Raw genomic sequence first — 19,333 nt, forward strand, 5'->3', positions numbered from 1 at the left:
TTGCCAAATGCAAATATTGCAGCAGAGACACAGGGGACACTCTCGGGGAGCCAGAGGCTCAAGGCAGCAGGAGCAATGCCATCACAGAGGACATCAGAGACATCAGAGATAACTATGGTTGAAGAAGAGCTCAGGACAGGTAGTGATATGAGTTAACAACTTTCAGCTGTTTGGCTCTTGAGACACCTTAGATAACCCTATCACTCCGAGCCACGGGAATGAGCCTGTAGTTCAGATTTCCATCATCTCTCCTGGCCCCTTTGCATTGCAGAAGGAGACAGAGGCTTCATCCTTTCACCCCTCAGAGTGTCTGTGCATAGCAGCAAACTGGGACGTTGTGCTGGTGCACAGTTCTGCCCAGTGTAAAGCAGGATGTGTTTAACAGCACAGTTATTTACTCCTCTCCAGAGCCTCCCAGCAATGGCTTGATAGTATGATAATACTTCAGTCCTCATGGCACCAGCTCAAGAGTGGCCACATGTCTGGTACTGCTGGACCAGGGTAAATATGCTCTATGCTCCATTTGGTCAAAATCTTTTGGCAGATTAGCTGGGAGTGGAGAGCTTTACTCTGCCAGGTGTCACATGTTTCCATGGCTTTAGCTGAGAGCTATCTTGCAGGTCTCTGTGAGTGGTGGGAGCAGGCTGGAGAAGCATGTTTTCTTGAAAAAGCTATTGCTACAGTTATCCTGAGACATTTATTGTGATATAGTTGTCTCAGTGTAAGTCCCTGGACAGACACTTTTTTTCTTCAGAAGAAGCTTTATATTGCTTCAGAGCAGCATAATGCAAAGGCAATAGGGTGAGAAGGGATTGGAGTTACTTCCCCTGTGCCACATTCCCTGTCTCAAAGTAGGGCCTGCTCCTTCTTCCTCCAAACACCATGTTTCTGTGTGGGAAGAAGCCAAATTAGGGGAATTGAGTGCAGGTAGGAAATTCACTGACCTTTCATGCTGTAAATCTGCAAAGACCAAACCTGTGCTGCCAATGGAGCTGAGAAACCGGAGCACTCGTATGCAGAACCTGGAGAACAGTCTCCCTGCAAACACAGATGGGCCAACAAGCAGGCAGGGAAGAATTTAGTACTGACACATACAATTTCCATGCTAAACAGTGCTCTGAAGGCTGGGAGCCAGGTGCCATTCGGAGGGAGCTGGAGCAGGGAGTTGTGCTGGGCAAAGGGGCAAAGGGGATGTTGCAACCCTCGTGGCACTCTTTGTCTTCACTGTTTTATTTATCACTTCCCCATCAGGAGAGGGTTTTTCTCTCTTTTCTGTATGCTGGAGAGAGCAGAAAGAGCAGCATCTGCTTTCTGCCGCTTTTCTTCATCAAGCCTTTCTCCATGTTGGCCTGGGAAAATATTACAGCCACCCACTAGATGAAAACCTGGTGGGACAGAGCTCCAAATGCTGCCACTGGCAGCAGGGGATGAAGCACAGGGAGCAGTCCAGGAGCATCCAACAGCCTGGCTGAGCATCTCCTCATCTGACTGCAGCCTCCCACAGCATCACCCCGACCCATGGGATGAGGAGGCCTGAGCTCCTGGTGATGCTGGTCCACCTTCCCTGTGGTGGGACTGTTAGGACCCACTGGGTTTGGTGTCTGGTGGGATCCTGTCATGCTCTAATGGGAGTGCCAAGCAGCATTCCACCAAGTGCCTTGCAGAAAGGTGAAGATATTCAATCCAGCCTCGAACAGATATATCACAGAATGATGTACCTCTGTCTGGCTACATCATTTCCATGAGTCTCTCTTGGGTTGGTTATTAATGGCATTGCTGTGGGTTCGTTTTACTGCTGGAGAGTATCATCATTGTTGCCCTCTGGCCCAGCTAACTTTTAATTACTCACTCTTCCTGTTTGTCCTCCTTGAGCAATCTCTGCCTGCCCCAGAACAGACCCTGAAATGCAGGAGGGAAACTGAGGCAAAAGACTATGCAAAGAAAATGGAGTTTTTGCCCAGCCCTACTAGTCCCACAAAGATTTGTGATAGCTGCATGAGCTGCCATGGCCATTAGTACTGTGCAAGCCCCATTTTCCTGTGCTGCATTGTTCCAAGTGAAGCTTTTCCTGTGCCAGACATTCACACAGCTTTTCACCTCAGTGGCTAACAGGGAGAGCACTTGCAATTTAACTTTGTCCTTAGTTCAAGTAATTACTGGCTGTTTTTCCCTAACAAGGATGAATGTTACCATAAAATTTTTAACTGTGACACTCTATTTCTCTGTCAAATTTGGGTCTAAACAACAAAGGAGCTCAAGAAGTTCAAATGGATGCAGAAAGGCACAGACATACATATGATAAAAGGCACCTTGTTTCCTACAAAATGCAGGCTTAAAATAGTTAACGTAAAGGGAATGTTGCCACAGCAACCCTACACATTAGCAAAGCTTAAAACAAAGGTCATTGTTAAAATTAATTTCTCCCTACAAGCTCTTGGAGGCAGAAAGTAACACTCACCATGCTCTGATGCTTCCCCAGCTCACATGCTTGGAAGCTGTTTTCCCTTGCTAAGATATTTGAAGACACTGAAAGCCCTGAAAATTTTCTCAGAGAACATTGCAAAATAACAAGGAGTCAATTTTTCAGATAATTGATGAAAACAAATATTCCTCCATAAAAACCTTCATCATCAACATTATTTTGCTTTTTGTCCTTTGGTCACTCTTTAGCCAGCTCCATTCATAGGGATTTTTGGGAAAGGCATTCAAATAACAACCACAAATCCAGGGGAGGGGAAACGCTGTGTTTTCGCGCCCAAGAAGCTGTGAATTGGGGTGTTTTGTATCAGGAAGTGGCAATTTCTGTCTCTGTGCAAGCAACACAAACATGTCTAGTACCCAGGAATGTTTTGGACTGAACTCTGCCTCTTCCAGCATCTCCTGCTTACCCATTTTCTGCTTACCTTAGATTGTAGTATATGGATATTGTAGCCATTGCGCTTCCGATCTCACTGTGAGATGAGGCTGGGACATATTTAGCTACGGTACATGTTATTCTAAATATACACAAATTATACATTAAAAAGCCTGCAATCTGGCCTACCTAATGCCTACGTTAGCACACTTGTGTAGCTGGGAAAAGCACACAAATCCTTGAAATCTGAAATAGCAGCAGCTTTGGAGTTTTCTACCCGGGAAAGACTGGAAGAGACCAACAGGAATGGCTGGAAAGCAGATTTTGCAGCCAGGAGGTGTGAGATATTTGGAGAGACTTAGAACCAGACTGGACACTGGTTGATGAGATTTGGACACTGGACCACTGAGGAAGAGCAAGTCTGGCTTATTGCCTGTTGTGGGGCTGAATGCCAACATCATGGCTGAAGGAAGGAGCAGGGCCGGGAGACCAGAGCTAGGGGACTTGGAAACCAGGTCTAAAACTAAGATTGTGCCAGAACTTAGCTTAGACAGTAGTTTAGTAGTTTACTGGCTTAGCCAATAGTTTTAGACAGGACCAGAGTAATAGTTATCGTAGGACGTGAGGTTACAACTGTTAAAGTTCCTAAAGCTTATGCTCACCAGAAGGCCCTGTGGGAAAGGCACAGCAGCAGGCCAGACGATTGGAAGTTGGTTGAGGGGTGAGAGGCAATTATGAGTGAGGAGAGAGTCAGCTGAGTGACAGCTGGGAGTGAGGTTGTGATTGTCTGGAGGAACATGTGGACAGGGTATGAGTGGGAAGCTGATTGGGTGATAGGATGTGTGGACAGCAGCACTGCAATGAGCCAGCCAATGGGTGCCCTCTTTCCATTAAGTTCTGTTAGGCCTCGGTTTGGTTTCCGTTATGTCATGTGGAGATTAAAGGTATAAAAAGGGGCCAATTTTTACAATAAGGCGATCTCCTTTGATAAGGGGGTCTGTGTCACTTTGTTCCTACTGCTACAAGTCATGGCCATGATGATTCAACCAGCCCTTGCAAGTCTTGCACAGGCCCCATCTGGTGCCTGCCCTGAGGGTTTTCCGGGGCCTGAGCATGTGGTGACCCATCAGCAGCCCCAGCTCTCCAGACAAATCCTGACCTTTCAGCAACCTGGAAGTGGCCCATGATGGCCCATAGACTTCTGCTAACCCTGTGCACTTTGTCTTTGCAGGTCCCCAGTGCAATGCCTCGGTGGACCTGATTGGCACATGCTGGCCCCGGAGCGCAGTGGGACAGCTGGTGGCTCGGCCCTGCCCTGAGTACTTCTATGGCGTGCGGTACAACACCACCAGTAAGAGGGGCAGCACTGCTGGGGACACAGCGGGCGAGGGTGCTGGGACACAAGTGACAATACAGCTCTGGAACAAATCTCATCAACCATAAAGAAAACAATGCCTCAGGCCCCAGATTTCAGGGAGGGTCATTTCAGAGAAGCAGCTTTATAAGCAGGTCCTGGGAGGAGGAGAGGGTTGATATCCCCATCTTGGGGACACAGGCAGAGGAGTAATCCTGCCCTGACCTTGGAGGTGGTACAGGGGCCTGAAGCTTCCAGCTGAGCAAAGACTGGGGGACTTTGAACATCCTCCCTTCCTAGCACAGTGGTTGCACTGTCACTGCCAGGGACATGCTGGGAGTAGAGGATGTAGCGATATGAAAAGTGCCCAAAGTCATTCCTAGCATAAGGTTGAGTTTCTTTCCACCCAAGTGCTGCTTTTGATGAAAGAAACACCTTGCTTCTCACAAAAAAACATAGATTTTTCCATCCTGAACATTCTTGCAGCCATGGAGGATGGCACAGACACACAGCTCTGGCTTTGTGGTGCCTCCTGTGCCGCTGTAGGAGCCTCTCTACATTAATCACAACTTGAGCCTGTCTCTGAGCCCTTCCCACCCCATCACCCTGATGAGGCTCACAGCCTCCTCTAATGGTAGCCTGATCTCACCCCAGTGCTGGCATTGCCCCACTGCTGACAAAAATGACAGACTTTCTGGGGTGCCTGGGCCATTCCTTCCCAGTCAGCCTTGACAACTACTGTCCTTGCTGGGAGGCAAAAAAGCTCCTAATTCAGGGAGAGAAGTGAAACTTCATGCTGCCATCTCAGCAGGGAGCCTGGGCTGGTACATGATCACCCAAGCAAACAGCAGAGTGAAAGAGAAGAGAAGAACTGGTGCTGCTTCCTCTGCATCCCTGTGTGTGGTAAGGAGGTGTTGGGGTCCCCCAGTGCCAAGGGCAGAGCTGGTGCAGACCCAGAGCTCTTGAGTGGGTCTGAAATATTCCAAGGATTTTGGTTCTGCATTGTGACCAAAGCAGTAGCTGAGCTGCCTTCAAAGCAGAAGATGCCAGGCCTGGCCTGATGCCAATGCCCTGCATTAGTGACAGTCAGGTCACATGCCTGTGCCTATCCCCATGCTCTGTTAACCCTTGGATGGGCATTCTCTCTTTCAGATAATGGGTACAGGGAATGCCTTGCAAATGGGAGCTGGGCAGCACGTGTCAACTACTCCCAGTGCCAGGAGATCCTCAGTGAAGAGGTAGGAGCTTGGGAGTCCCTGGGCTCTTGGCAGGAGGGCAAGAGACAGATGATGGAGTTTTGAAAGGCAACAGCATCCAGGACAGGAATGGCCCATGGGAGCTGAGGGCTGAGCATGCAGCAACTTTTCCAGTGATAAAGTTGGCATGTCGCTATTAGGAGCCCTTCTTGATTTGCATTTTTATTCCCCATCAGAAATAAAGGCATGCCTGTTTCCATCCCCATTAAAAATCCAAGAGGATTGGCAGGGTGAGGTCCCCAGGGCCTCTGGGTACAGATCAGCCCTGTCACTTTCTTGCAGCTCCCTCCTGACACTCAGTGAAAACCCCATCCTTCCCTGCTGACAATGAAATAAAGGAGATATTTAGGAAGCTGAGATACAAAAATGGGGATCAAGCCCCTGAGTAGATCAAGCCACCCCTTGAAGCAGAGAAGAGATATGAGTTTTTAATTTGCAGCTGATATCAACTCTGACATTTAACATGCTGGTATCTCTTGCCAGGAATGTTTTTTTCACTCACTTAATTACTTATTTACCGATTGGATGAGTGCCTAAGAGCAGGAGTGATCAATTAATTCAATTATCATTCACACTTTCCTCTGTTCAAATTCATCCTAGCCTCTCAGTTGCCCCCAGGGCAATGGGGGATGAACTGAGCTATAAGATTCCAGTGAGCTCAAATGAGTTCCAGCAGGGTTTCTCCAGAGGAGGGGTTGGGATGTCGCAGCATTGAGCTGTCCTGTGAGCTGCCCTGGTACTAGTGAGATGTGAAACCAGGCTGGTGCCTCTCCTTCCCACATTAGCCCCATCTCCTTCCATTTCCACTGTCTTGTCCCAGGGCGAGCCCCAATTGCTTCCTAAAAAAGGGCCCAGAATTTGAGGTGCAGCTGCCAAAGGTGATGTGGTGGAGGAGGTGGGTTTGTGCTAGTACCAGGGCTGCTGTTGACCTTCTGCCCATCTCCCCCACTCCCAGAAGAAGAGCAAGCTGCACTACCACATTGCTGTCATCATCAACTACCTGGGCCACTGTGTTTCGCTGGGGGCCCTCCTCATGGCCTTTGTCCTCTTCATGCGCCTGCGGTGAGTAACAAACCTGCTGCCGTGTTCCTGCAAGGTCATCTCAGGCAGGGATGGACCCAGCTCCTCTGCTTTGCCATCTACTCTGCCACAGCCATTGCCCTCCTGGCCAGAGAGATCCTGCCTATCTCAGGGTTGTTTTTCTTTTGCTGCTTTTTTAAAGCATCTAGTTATGGAGGCAGAGGGTCCTCCTTGGTGCCTTCCACCTCCTGGTCTTCTTCCTGCCCCCCTCACCCAGGGCATGGTCCCAGCAGGTCACCCTTGGGCTCCCAACAGAGACACTCAGCTGCACAAACAGCATTGTCCCCAATCCCCCTGTTCTGATGGTGCCTTGTTCCACCCTTTTCCAGGAGCATCCGGTGCCTGAGAAACATCATCCACTGGAACCTGATCACAGCCTTCATCCTACGCAATGCCACGTGGTTCGTGGTGCAGCTCACCATGAACCCAGAGGTGCACGAGAGCAACGTGGTAGGTGCAGCTCTTCCAGGCTAAGCCCAGTCCTGAGCAGCTGGCGGGTGTGAGGACCCTGGAGATCACAGAAATGCAAAGTGGTTTGGGGCTAAAGGGACCTTAAGGATCATTTAGTTCCAACCTCCCTGCCATGGGACACCTTCACTATCCCAGATAGCTCCAAGCCCCATCCAACCTGGCCTTGGACACTTCCAGGGATGAAGCAGCCACAGCTTCTCTAGGCAACCTGTTCCAGGGCCTCACCACCTTGCCAGGGAAGAATTTCTTCCCTAAACCTTCTCTCCTTCAGGTTGAAGTCACTAAAATGTGGCTACAAAAGCAACTTCAGAGAACAAATAGGGCTGGCTGGTGGCTGGCAGGCACCCCATGTGTATGAGAAACACGGGTTTGATTGCTCTGCCAGGGTCTGTGCTGCTCCATGCATTGACTGCACCACTGTGACACAGAGCTCGACAGGCTCCACATCTCCTGACAGGTTTGGTGCCGCTTGGTCACTGCTGCCTACAATTACTTCCACGTCACCAACTTTTTCTGGATGTTCGGCGAGGGTTGCTACCTACACACGGCCATCGTGCTCACGTACTCCACAGACAAGCTCCGCAAGTGGATGTTCATCTGCATCGGCTGGTGTGAGTGCCAGTCTTCCCCTCACCCAGTGGTACCAGGGTTTAGTGATGGCTGATGTCCCCTCCAGCCTCTGCTCCAGCTCTTCTTGCACGCAAAGAGCTGCAAAAAGGCTGCCAGGAGCAGGAGGATGGACACTTGATTTGCATGGACACCTCATCTCACTGGCTAGTTTTTGTGTGGTTTTGTAGCAGCCTTGCACCTCTGAGACTCACCTGTGTGTTCCCCTGCAGGTATCCCGTTTCCCATCATCGTTGCCTGGGCCATTGGGAAGCTCTACTACGACAATGAGAAGTGAGCCTGATTGCTCTTATCCTCTATTCTTCTTTCTATCCCAAATCCTCAGGGATTAGCTGTGTCAGGAATTCTGTCAGGGAGGAAAGAAAGGATAATGTCCTTCCATTCTTTCTTTCATCCCACCTTTCACCTCTCTGCAGCACAAGCCCTGCCCCTGCTGGTTTCCCCTCAAAAGGTAAATGTGGTTTTTAAGGGGAAAAACATATTATACCAGATTTCCTACAAGAGGTTTGCTAAAGGGAGCTGGGTTTTAACCGTCAGAGATCTAAATTACCCCCACCCAAGCCATTTTCACAGACACCTGCTGATGAAGGTCTTAACAGGTACCTGAGAGTTCATCCCAGGGTGGGAAGTTGAAAGGAGCCTGTTGAGATGAATGGCAGCTTGTTCTGTTTTCCAGAGGTATTTTTCCCTGCTGACTGCAGAAGTCCCATGCTGCTCACACAGGCTCTGATTGAACAACCCTGACAAGGTGCTCCCAGGACAGAGATACACCTGAGTGAGCTCCTGCAGGGTTTGCTGAGGACAGAGCTGACCCAGACCTGTGTGTGAGGTTATGGAGAATCATGGAATATCCTCAGCTGGAAGGAACACAGAAGGAACATCGAGTCTGAGTCCTGGCTCTGCACAGACACCCCAACAATCCCACCCTGTGCATCCCTGAGAGCATTGCCCAGAAGCTCCTGGAGCTCTGGCAGACTTCCCATTTCCTGGAGAGCCTGTTCACTGCCCAAGCACCCTCTGGGGGAAGAACTTTTCCTGATATCCATCCTGAATTCCCCTGTGACACAACCTCAGACCATTTCCTTGGGTCCTACCCCTGTCACAGGGAGCAGAGATGGGGGCTACCCCTGAGGAGGAGCTGCAGCCTCTGATGAAGTCTAAACTCAGTCACCTCTGCCCCAGGTGAACATTCCAAGTGTCCTCAGTTGCTTCTCATGTGGCCCCTCCAGACTGCTTGCCATCTTCGTGTCCCTCCTTTGGATGCTTTCTAATGGCTTCAGATCTTTCTTACATTGTTGTGCCCAAAACTGCCCCCAGGATGCAAGGTGAGGCTGCCCCCATGCAGAACAGTGTGGGGACAGTCACCTCCTTTGTGAGGAGGGTGTCCCTGCTTGTCCTGCAAGAACCAGCTCCCACATCCATATGGGGCCCATAAACACTCCCACAAGCCCACACACACCTCCTTTTACTGAGTTCCCAGGGAAGCTATTTCACAATGGCTGCAGCAGTTTGATTTTTAGTGCTTTCACCTCACAGACAGTGACTTACAGAGACTGTGCAAGGATAGGAGTCTATCCAGGTCACTGCCATGTCAGGCTTGTCCTTGCCTTGCAGGTGCTGGTTTGGGAAGCGAGCAGGTGTTTATACTGACTACATTTACCAAGGCCCCATGATCCTGGTGCTTCTGGTAAGAGGAAAGTGACCTTTTGTGTGATAAATAGAGGCCTTCTGTGTGCAGCTGGGTCACAGCTGCTTCCGTACAGGGTATTGCCCCCTTCTTTAGTTTCACTCTGGTGGGGCTGGTTCTGCTGCCCCACAGCAGCACTGCCCCTCACCCAAACTGCCCCTTGAGTAATTCTGGTCTTGGGGTGGGCTGCAGAAGGAGCCTGGAAACCTCACTCTGGCAGGGGTGTCCCATCACCACACTCCAACATGCATCAGTATGTCCCTCCGTCCTTGCCATGGCACTGTTTAGGTGTGGGTGGATGCTTTGCCAAGCATTTGCAGAAGCCTGGGATCCTTGACTCCATTACCTGATCCTGATTCCACCTCTCTGTTCCTGGTCCCCAACTGAGTAGCTGTGCTTGATCCAAGGGTCACGTGGATGGGGCTTTGTCTTTTGGGGAGGGACAAAGAAGAGCAGAGGTGGCAAGTCACAAGCTGGGTGTCCAGCCTGTGTTTGCAGGGGTAAAGCCATGCACAAAGTCCCAAAACTATTCCTTCCTCCTTGGCCAATGCTGAGAAAACTCAAGGGAGTAAAAATCACTGGCATGATGGAATAATCGATCCTGACAGGCAGCCAGGCCACTACTAAGTCCTGTCAATTGTGCTCAGCTCCAAAGACTCCTTCCCATTCCCTCATTAGCAATTTGTCAGCCAAGAGAGCAACCAGGCAGACCCTGGATTCTACCTTAGATTCTTCCTTTCTCTCTGCTTTTTCTCCTTCAGCCATTCCTCTAGCACTTGTCCTTCCTTGGCAATCTCCCGGCAGGCCCTGCTGCCCTGATCCCCTGACCAAACTCCTAAATCTTATTATTCAAGTGTTTTTAAAAAAGGCAGACATCCTCTCATGGTGCATGGAAGGCAATAGATTAGGTTCAAGAGGAAACATTCCCATTTCCCCTGGCTCCCCCTTTTCCCCCCCGCCCCCCATTGCAGAGGAAATGGGAGGAAATACTGAGGGAGCAGATACTAAGCAGTGACCCTGTTCCTCCAGATCAACTTCATCTTTCTATTCAACATTGTCCGAATCCTCATGACGAAGCTCCGAGCTTCAACCACGTCAGAGACAATCCAGTACAGGTAAGAGCATGAGCAACCCTACTGGAAGCCAACCTAGGAACTGAGTTCTCCCATGATTAGTGAGGATGGGAACAGCCCCTTTAGCCAGGTAGCAAGGGGATGGGAGCATGGAGAGACACCTAAGAGCACCTCAAATGCTCTTTGGAGGCACGTGGTCATTAAATCTGGCCAGGGAGAGCCTTGTGATGTAGAGTGGGGATGGCTGTTTCTGCCTTTGAAGTGAACTCCTGGGATTTGAGTCTCTCTGCAAAAGGCTGTTTTGGTGGGACCTGATGAGCTCTCCAGGCTGGGAACTGCAAATCCTGGCATGGAGGTGAGAATTTAATCACTGCTTGACAGAAAAGCAAAAGCTGAGGAAGCTGATGAATTGATGCCACCCCAACACCTCCTTGTAAAGAAGAAGACAGTACTCCCATAGCACAAGGCAGGAAGATTTAACCTCTCCTTGCCTGTTGGGGAATATTTTGCAGTAAGAGGTGTATGGTCAGAGTAGCTCCCCAGAGTACCTGAGATAGAAGACACTTTGGGCTTCATCATTGCCTCTGTCTGGATCATTTTATGAGCAGGAATTGGGGAATCTCATGGTGTGCTGGGTCAAGAGAAGCTGTTTTGAGGTGGAGGGTGGCTTTTTCAGCTGAGAAAGGAAAAATTCTAGTTCTGTTATTGGAAAAGCTATACCAATGTACTGTACTGTAGCTTTCCATCTCCTGTCCTTGGTTCCTTCCAGCTCCTCCATGTCATCAGCCCATTTGTGTTCTCTCCTCTAAATCAGAGATGCAAAACAGGTCCCAGCCCCCCTCCCTGCCCAGCTCAGACCCTCCAGGGATGACCATCTACTGTTGGAATCTGTCCATTAACAGGATTTTTAAGCAAAAAGAGATGACTTGACATTGTTCTTGTCCCCTGATCCAAAGGAATGAGGTGCCAAGCCCCAATCCTTCTCACACCCTCTGTATCAGCACTATGACTTTTCACAAACTGTACTTGTAATTTCATCAAGACATCAAATTAATTACCTGAGATAAGGTTTTCACAAACTCGTGTTGAAGGGTGTGAGTTATTATTCCCTCCTTAATTCCTTTTTAACTGAGCTGTAGATCAGCCAAGCAATCATTCCATGCCAGCTCAAGGGCAGGCCTCTGCTCTCCACTGCTCTTTTCTGGGTGGAGAAGCAGAGCAGGGGTCAAGCGCTCAAATCAGCCCAGTCCCTTGGGAACTGAACTGGAAAACTAATGGATGGAGCCCAACTTGGCTCCATCCTCCCCTACTCACTGATTTTCAAGTCCCAGCAGACCAGTCCAAGCCATGCTGGTGCTGAGAGTGGGATGGGCAGAGTCCTTGTGCCCAGGGCTGCACTGTAGCAGCTCAGGAGCTCAGGTCCCTGTTTTCTCCCTAGGAAAGCAGTCAAGGCCACACTGGTGCTGCTGCCCTTGCTGGGGATCACCTACATGCTGTTCTTTGTCAACCCCGGGGAGGATGAGATCTCCAGGATAGTCTTTATCTACTTCAACTCCTTTCTGGAGTCTTTCCAGGTAATGGTCCTTCACACGGGCTCCCATCCCAGTCCTCTCACCAAGGAGGAGCCCATGCTGGCTAGTGCCTCATCCTGCTTCTGCCCCATCCTAAAACCAGACATCCCCAAACCCCAGAGCTGCTCCAAAGCTCCTGGCTTGGGGGTACCTGTTTCCTGTGACTCTGCTGCTTGTCTCCTTCCAGGGCTTCTTCGTCTCTGTCTTCTACTGCTTCCTGAACAGTGAGGTGAGTACAATGGGCTGGGGTTTTTTGTGGGGGTCTACACCCTTCCTTTCAAGCAGACAAGTTCAGCATAAGGCTCTACTGCTGCACAGGGCTTGGAGGGTGCTAGTCCCTAATTCCATATCTGAAGGTCTTTGGTGATTGGAATTGGTGCTTCACCTCCAGCCCCAGTTACATCTGCAGCCCCAGATTTTGCCCAGACCGGAATGGCTGCTGTCTGTCTCCTCTTCTAGAGGATGAAAATCCACCCCCAAGAACAGATGCTCTCATGGTGCACCTGTGTGATTTGGTGCAGCAGAGCCAAGGGCCCTCCCCATCGCAGGGAAATTCTTCCCCAGGGTGAGCCCCATACACATGTGGATTGCACATGGATGAGGATATCTCCCAGGCTCTGCCCCAAAACACAAACAGCAGAAAGCAAAGGAGCTGAGAGTAGAAGTGAATCCTGAGGTCACATATTTAGGCAGCTCTTTCCTCTGCCTCCTCCAAATGCTCCCACACCTTTGCTGACTCAGGAAAGTTTACCCTGCATGAATCTGTTTTGTTAGCAAATCACATATCATTAATCCATTTTTGGCTGGATGACTGAGGAGAAGGATGGCTGGTGCGTCTGCACAGCCTCTGTGTGATGACCAAATGTCCCTCATTGGTCTCACCCAGGTGCGATCGGCCGTACGGAAGCACTGGCACCGGTGGCAGGACAAGCACTCCATCCGTGCCCGTGTGGCAAGGGCCATGTCCATCCCCACCTCCCCCACCCGTGTCAGCTTCCACAGCATCAAGCAATCCACAGCTGTCTGAGCCAGGAGAGAGAGGCTGCACCAGGAGCCAACATCCCCACTGTGGGGAGCCCCTAGGAGGGGGACACGGCACAGGACCAGGTCCTGCCGGCAGCCCCAGCCCTGCAAGGAGAGCATGAACTCACTCGGATATGGGACACCTGCACAGCTCCTGCCCCATGTGCTGGGCAGGCCTGGAGGACAACACAGGACAGGACAGGACAGCTGAGATGCTGCTTTGTCATCTCCCTGGCAGCTGTGTGACCTGCTGGTATGGCAGAAAGAGACAGAAGGTCCTGGAGAGGTTGCAGCAGCTTTCTGCCAGCTCCATCCTGGGCGTAATATCTTGGGGTTTGGGCATGATTTATTGGGTTTGTCTGCTTTGAGGTGACAGGAAGCCAGGACATTGCTGGGACAGCTTATGGGGCTAATTCCCTGGGAAGCTGGGTAAGCCTTCCAGTGAGCACATGCTAGAATGTTGCTGGTGGGTGGGGAACCCTCTAGAGGAGCCAAAGTCCTATGTGTTGGAAGGGGACAGATGGACAGCCCCGGAGTGATTGTAGATGTTGCTTCATGTGGCTGTGTTTTTGTAGCACTGGGGTTGAGTCCTTCCCCTGTCTCTTGCTGTGTCTCCTGGTTTCCTGTAATTGCTGCTTGGTCTGACTAGATCATCTTGACACCAAAGGTGGGGTAAAGCAGTGGGGTGGGAGAGGGGAGGTAACTCCCTTTCCCATGGGGATGGGTCTTAGGGTCTCTGAACAGCCACACAGAGTTGGCTTGATCTGAGGGGAAGCACAGGAATTAGTTAAATTCTCTGGTTCAGCCCAGATGGATCCACAGGTTTCTGCAAAGCCCTGGACCTCAGGCTGACTCCATGTCCCTGCTCAGAGGGTGGAAAGGTAAGGGAGCCCTGCAGTGGAGCAGTGGCTGAGATCCCCAAAGGCAGATACTGCAGGGACAAGCCCTGGCTCTACCCCCTCCTCCTTGCTCTAATTTTACCTGGGCAGGTGGGCCCAGTGCCAAAGCTGCTCCTTGCTCTTGTGCAGGGGATGGCACATCCCCACGCTGGGGTTAAGTGCCTTGGAGGAGCAGCAGCCTCCTTTCCTCCCTTCCCTCCCTTCCTATCTCCTTCCCTATTCTGGGGACTCCAGATTGTCCCCAGAATTCTCTCATTGCCCTCTTCCATGTGGCCACCAAAAGCAGCTGAGCAGAGGAGTGGATTTGCCTTGACCTCTTTGGAGCCACCTTCTCCTTGTCCCATACAAGGTCTGGGGATGCCCAGGCAGGAGACGGATTACAGCAGGTTTATGGGCTGTCTGCCCTTTGCATCCCAGCGGGCCATACAGGGTCTGGTGTGAGCCCCTTCACACTTCTGTGCCTCAGTTTTCCCACTATAAATAACAGGCATAAATGTTTCCTGCCATGGGGAGATTTAAGCATCTTTGAAATTGCAGTATTTTGTGATTTCCCCAGGATACACCACCAGAAAGGAATAAAATCGTGCATCTTTTTATTTAAAGAGAAGGATAGGGAAAATCTTCTGGGTTCTTTCTTCAAACATTTGTGAAATTCAGTAGTTTAGAGAAAATTCCTCCCGCTTCCCTCCAATTTTGATTTTCTACCTGCATGTCTACAGTGCAGCAAAACTGGAAATATCCCGTTGACTCCAATAATCTGCTGGGAACTGCAACAGTTCCAAGTATGACACAGTGACCACAACAAGGACCATACACACAGGCCATGTTTCAGTCTTTGCTCAAGTTCAGCCACTGCCAAAAGTTCCCAAAATTGCCCCTCCTTCAAAATATGGGTATGAAAAAGACGCCTGGAGTTATGCAATGGGAAAAGTGGCAGCTTCTAGCTCTATGGACACTTTCTGGTAGTGTCCTACAAGGAGTAGACTTGCATCTTCTGTGTCTTGGTTTCTTTGTTGGGTACTTCAGCAGGAGCTAATAATGATCTGCTGGCAATGGAGAAGGGGAAATGTCCCAGAGAGCTTTTTTTCCTCATCCCTACAAGTGATGTTGCCAAAAAATTATGTGCTTACATGTTCAACTTGGATTTGAAATTGAAAAACCAAAGAAAGAAACCCAAACAGAAGCATCTGTGTACACATCACTGTTTTTCCCTTCTCCTCTTGGTGGTCTGCTCCAACTGATGTGACTTTGTTTTCCATAGCTGGAGTGTGTGTTCTCAGTCTTGTTTGATTAAAAATACTTCAATTCCTCTTACAAGGACTTTTGGAGCATGTTTATCTTTTGGAAAAGACAACCCTGGCATGCCCCCGCCCCCAGTTTCCATGGGATCATCCTCACACTGCAGTGGGCTCAGCATCCCACTGGTCCAGAGGCTCTTTTGTCTCCTTTCTACCCCAACTCCATGTGCCCAGAGCATGGAGACGGCTCTCCACAAAGGTATCTACACCATCTCATCCAAGAGAATCCCACACAGGTTTTGCAGACAAGTACCATCATGGCTGGAGAAAGTCCTCCACATTTTCCCCCTTACCAGGTGAGCTAATACAGAATAAAAATGTAATGTGCTTCTCAGCAGGGGAGGGCCAATTAAACTCGACTTTAATTTCATACATCAATGTTTACAAGTGAAATTCGGACACAAACAGATTTCTGGTCAAGCTCTTCTGATGCAGAATTAATTTGTTCATCACACAGAGCCTTGGAGAGCACTGTAATTTAGTAAGCACCATGCACATAAATAATAATTACGGGTTCCTGCTGATTACATGATTGTATTTAAACTTATCAAGTAACTCTGAGATTAATGACCTGCCAATCCAGTGCTCTTGATAAGGCTGAAGCCTCTTGGGATCTTCCTGTGTTAACCCTTTATGTTATCCTGGTACCTTTCAGGACTGGGAAAAGCAAAACGGGACTCCAAGCATGGGATCTCGTAGTGCTATGGGATATCCCAGTGGGATGATGCACAGGAGCTTCTCCAGCACAGAGAGACTGATTTTCATTTAGCTTGTTTATTTGGTTGACACATTAAACCCACCATGGATGTTGTCACCAGTCCTGGAGTAATTTCCCACCCTCAGCCCCACCACCTGGGATCAAAGTTTGGGTGCCCGGAGATACATCCCCAGCAAACCAATGGCTAGCAATGGAGAAAACCTGCCCTCCAGAGCCTGAATGGAGGCAGAGGGAAGCTCATGATCCTGATTCCCTGTGGAGGATCTGTGCCTTCATTCCACCTTCCAACTAGGCTGCCCTGTGCAAATATCCCCGCTGCCAGAACCAGGACCTTCTGTTTCCATGGCATGTAAATCACTGGGTTTATGGCTGGTATTTAAAGCAAAGCGGGGCTGTCATTCCTCTTCTTCAAACAACACATATTTATCTGGTGGTCCACAGCTTTGGACCATTCCTGGATGTTGAACTCTGCTGTACCTTCCCAGGCAGGTAAGGACTCTGGAAAAGGTGGGAGGTTGGGAGAGAGAGGAAATCTCGTGGCAGTTTTACAGCCCAGTGGGTTCAGTTGTGGCTTTCATCACTGTCTGCCCCAGGATGCCTCTCGTCTGTGAAATGCTGTCCTTTGAGCACTGCTTAACTCCCAAATAAATATTTCATCCTTTAATTCCAATGCCCTCTCCTTCACTGCTCTCTCCAGCCTTGAGCCTCATGCTGATATTTGTCACCACAGTTGCAGTTAAATGGCTCTCAGATACACGAGGTGGTGGTAGTAGACAGGCAGCTCTGCCACCCTCATGAAAATTTCAAATGGACATATTTTTTCCAATTTGGAGGTAAACTAAAGATCAGAGACACAAGTGATTCTATGCGAGAGCTCATCTGCTCAGCCACAGAGAGAATCCTTGAGGAGCCCCTGGGCCGTACTGAAGGCAGCAGAGGTGTGTGATCACACAGCCTGCTGAATTGAGACCTGCACAGAGCAGGGATGGGCTAATCCCACAACCAGGAATTCATGTGCTCACCCACAGCTGAGTCCTCCCAGCTGGTGCCCTCATCCAGAGGGATGTGCACCAAGGACTGTCCAGGTTTTCCAGGTTTGCTTGGAAATAGTTGCAGTCCCCAACCACCTGCTCCCAGGAGAGCCCTTGCAAGCACCTTGGCTGAGATCCCTGGCCCTGCCCTCCTCCCTGTCAGGCAAAATTTTCCATGGGAAAATTACCTTTAGTCTGCTGAAATCTGTTGCTGAGCCTCCTGCTTAGCGTGGAAACTGAGACAATTTTGCTATAGATTTTGGAAAATATTAAGCTCTGCTGGCTGAGCACCATCCTGACAGGCACCTTTGCTGCAGAGCATCCTCTAGTCCCCAAGCACCCTCTGTCCAGGTCTGAGACCTGTTTCAGGAGACATCAGTGTAAAGCAGGCTTGGGACCCTCCTCAGCAGCCCAGAGCCTCCTTCTCTCCGAATGAAATGTCCCCAGCACCCACCCTGACCCAGCCAACCCCACCAAACATGCTGCTGTCTGTTCTGGCCTTCCACTTTCAGCCAGCTGGCTGATGTATCCAGGTGCGCTGCCAGACCCTAATTTTGGGTGCAGCAAGAGAAGGGTCACAACTTCACTCAGCACTGTGCCCACAGGGCTGGTACCCAGTGGGCCCAATGTGGATGCTTGAGATCCAGATGTCCATGTCCTCTCCTGGTCCTTGGCTGCTTCTTTTTCTGCCTTCCCATTTTTCATAGAGGCAAATCACCAAGGACCTGTCCCTTCTCAGCACATGGTGTGGGTGACATGGCTGTCAAAGCCCAGCCAGCAAAAAGTCTTTGGGGTTTGTGTGCTGAGTGTGGCTGACCTCCAAACGCAAGGTGTCAGAACCTCTGGCTCAGCCCCAAAGGATCTTCTCTGACTGCCTGGAACTATTAACATCTCTCTCCTTCCAGAAGGATGTCAGTTTTGTTTGGGATGAAACCAGCCTTTGGAAGAGCAGATGATCCAGTGATGCTGCAACCAGTAGGGTCTCCTGCCCTGTGCTTGCAGCTCTGGGCTGCAAGGTGAGGTCTTGGAGGGTGGACGAGGCTTTTCCTGCAGTTGGATGGCTGAAGAGTCCCAAGGAGCTGGCTCTGAAGAATCCTGTGGAGATGTGGAATATGGGGCAAAAAGCGTAGCCCTGGATTAAGCACTTCCAGTAATCCCAAAAGCAGAGGAACAGTTATTGGCACAACAGGAACCAGAGACCTGGAGAAACACAAACAGGGGAAACTGCAGCCTAAGAATGAAACACAAGCACAGAAGCAGGACCTTAGTACAAGTTAGGAAAAAGCAATGTGACTCTGCCAGCTAATTCAAAAGGAAAACAGGACAAGATCTTCAGGAAAAGCCTTGGATTGTAGGGAAAAAGAATTGCATCCTGACTGGAGTTTGAGTGACACTCCATCCACTCAAGCCAGAGTAATAGAAATGTTCATGTTTCTGATTTAAATTATTTGGGTGGCTAAAGGGAGCTATATTTAATGCATTAACGTGGTTAAAGTGTGTTTAGAGGCTGCACATTGAATAATAATAAATAAGCACATAAAGTAGACTTCTTTTTTCCTCTGGGGGATGTCCTGCACCATTTGTATGCAGGGAGTGCTTTCTAAGCAGGGAGTTCTGTGTCCAGCTCTGGAGACCACAAGAAATAAAGGACATGAAATCTTCTGCAGTGATTCCAGAGGATGCCATAGTGATACTCCTCTACTCTGGAAACACACAGCCCCTCAGGTGCCCAAAGGGGCTCCAAGAGAGCTGGAAAGGGACTTTGGACAAGGGCCTGGAGTATCAGGAAAAGGGGGAATGGCTTTCCACTGCCAGAATTGAAGTTTGACACATAAATCACAAACTGGATCAAAGTGTATCTCACCCAGTTCAGGAGCAGTCCCATTGCTTCCACCCAGGATCGGGTGCTCCCAACATAATTGAGTATACCTTGATGCTGGTCCCCGACTCCTTAACAAAACTTTCATCAGCTTAGTTGTTTTTTTGGTCAGGAGGGTTCTAACTTCTTTTTTCCTTGTTGTTAGCCCTTGCACACAAATCCAACCTTAAAAGGGATAAACCCCACATATTTTAATTCAGATCAGCTTCATTCATCTCTTTTGACCCCCAGGGTAAAACTTTAGTCTTAAATAATTAATTCTGCTTGGTTGGGTTTGGTTTTCTCCAAAGGAGATACATTTCCTGCTGCTAAATTTCCCACCTGTATGTAATTCCCATGTTTTTCCATTTCTTTTTCCAAAAGCAGTGCCCCCACACAAAATGTGATAGCAAGGAACAAAACCTAGCCCAGTCCCTTGAGATTTTCTCCTATAGAAATTGCAACTCAGGCATGGTACACCTAAATTGTGTGAGGAGCTTTGAAGGCCCTGGCATAGCCCAAATCATCACAAA

General features: G+C 49.6%; 1 protein-coding gene across 1 annotated transcript in view; it reads left to right on the forward strand.

The window, feature by feature from the left end:
• The window catches only part of LOC103821679 (corticotropin-releasing factor receptor 1), a 29,011-nt gene extending 13,817 nt beyond the window's left edge, over positions 1–15,194 (forward strand). The window contains exons 3-13 of the mRNA XM_009096612.4: positions 4,086–4,205; positions 5,361–5,446; positions 6,420–6,526; positions 6,874–6,994; positions 7,473–7,626; positions 7,855–7,915; positions 9,257–9,329; positions 10,359–10,444; positions 11,841–11,976; positions 12,161–12,202; positions 12,860–15,194. Coding sequence (XP_009094860.1) covers positions 4,086–4,205; positions 5,361–5,446; positions 6,420–6,526; positions 6,874–6,994; positions 7,473–7,626; positions 7,855–7,915; positions 9,257–9,329; positions 10,359–10,444; positions 11,841–11,976; positions 12,161–12,202; positions 12,860–13,000 — 1,127 coding nt within the window. The 3' untranslated portion in view covers positions 13,001–15,194. The remainder of the gene's footprint in view (positions 1–4,085; positions 4,206–5,360; positions 5,447–6,419; positions 6,527–6,873; positions 6,995–7,472; positions 7,627–7,854; positions 7,916–9,256; positions 9,330–10,358; positions 10,445–11,840; positions 11,977–12,160; positions 12,203–12,859) is intronic.
• Positions 15,195–19,333: the final 4,139 nt, after the last annotated feature.

The sequence above is a fragment of the Serinus canaria genome, chromosome 27 (genome assembly GCF_022539315.1).
Source record: "Serinus canaria isolate serCan28SL12 chromosome 27, serCan2020, whole genome shotgun sequence".
NCBI lineage: Eukaryota > Metazoa > Chordata > Aves > Passeriformes > Fringillidae > Serinus > Serinus canaria.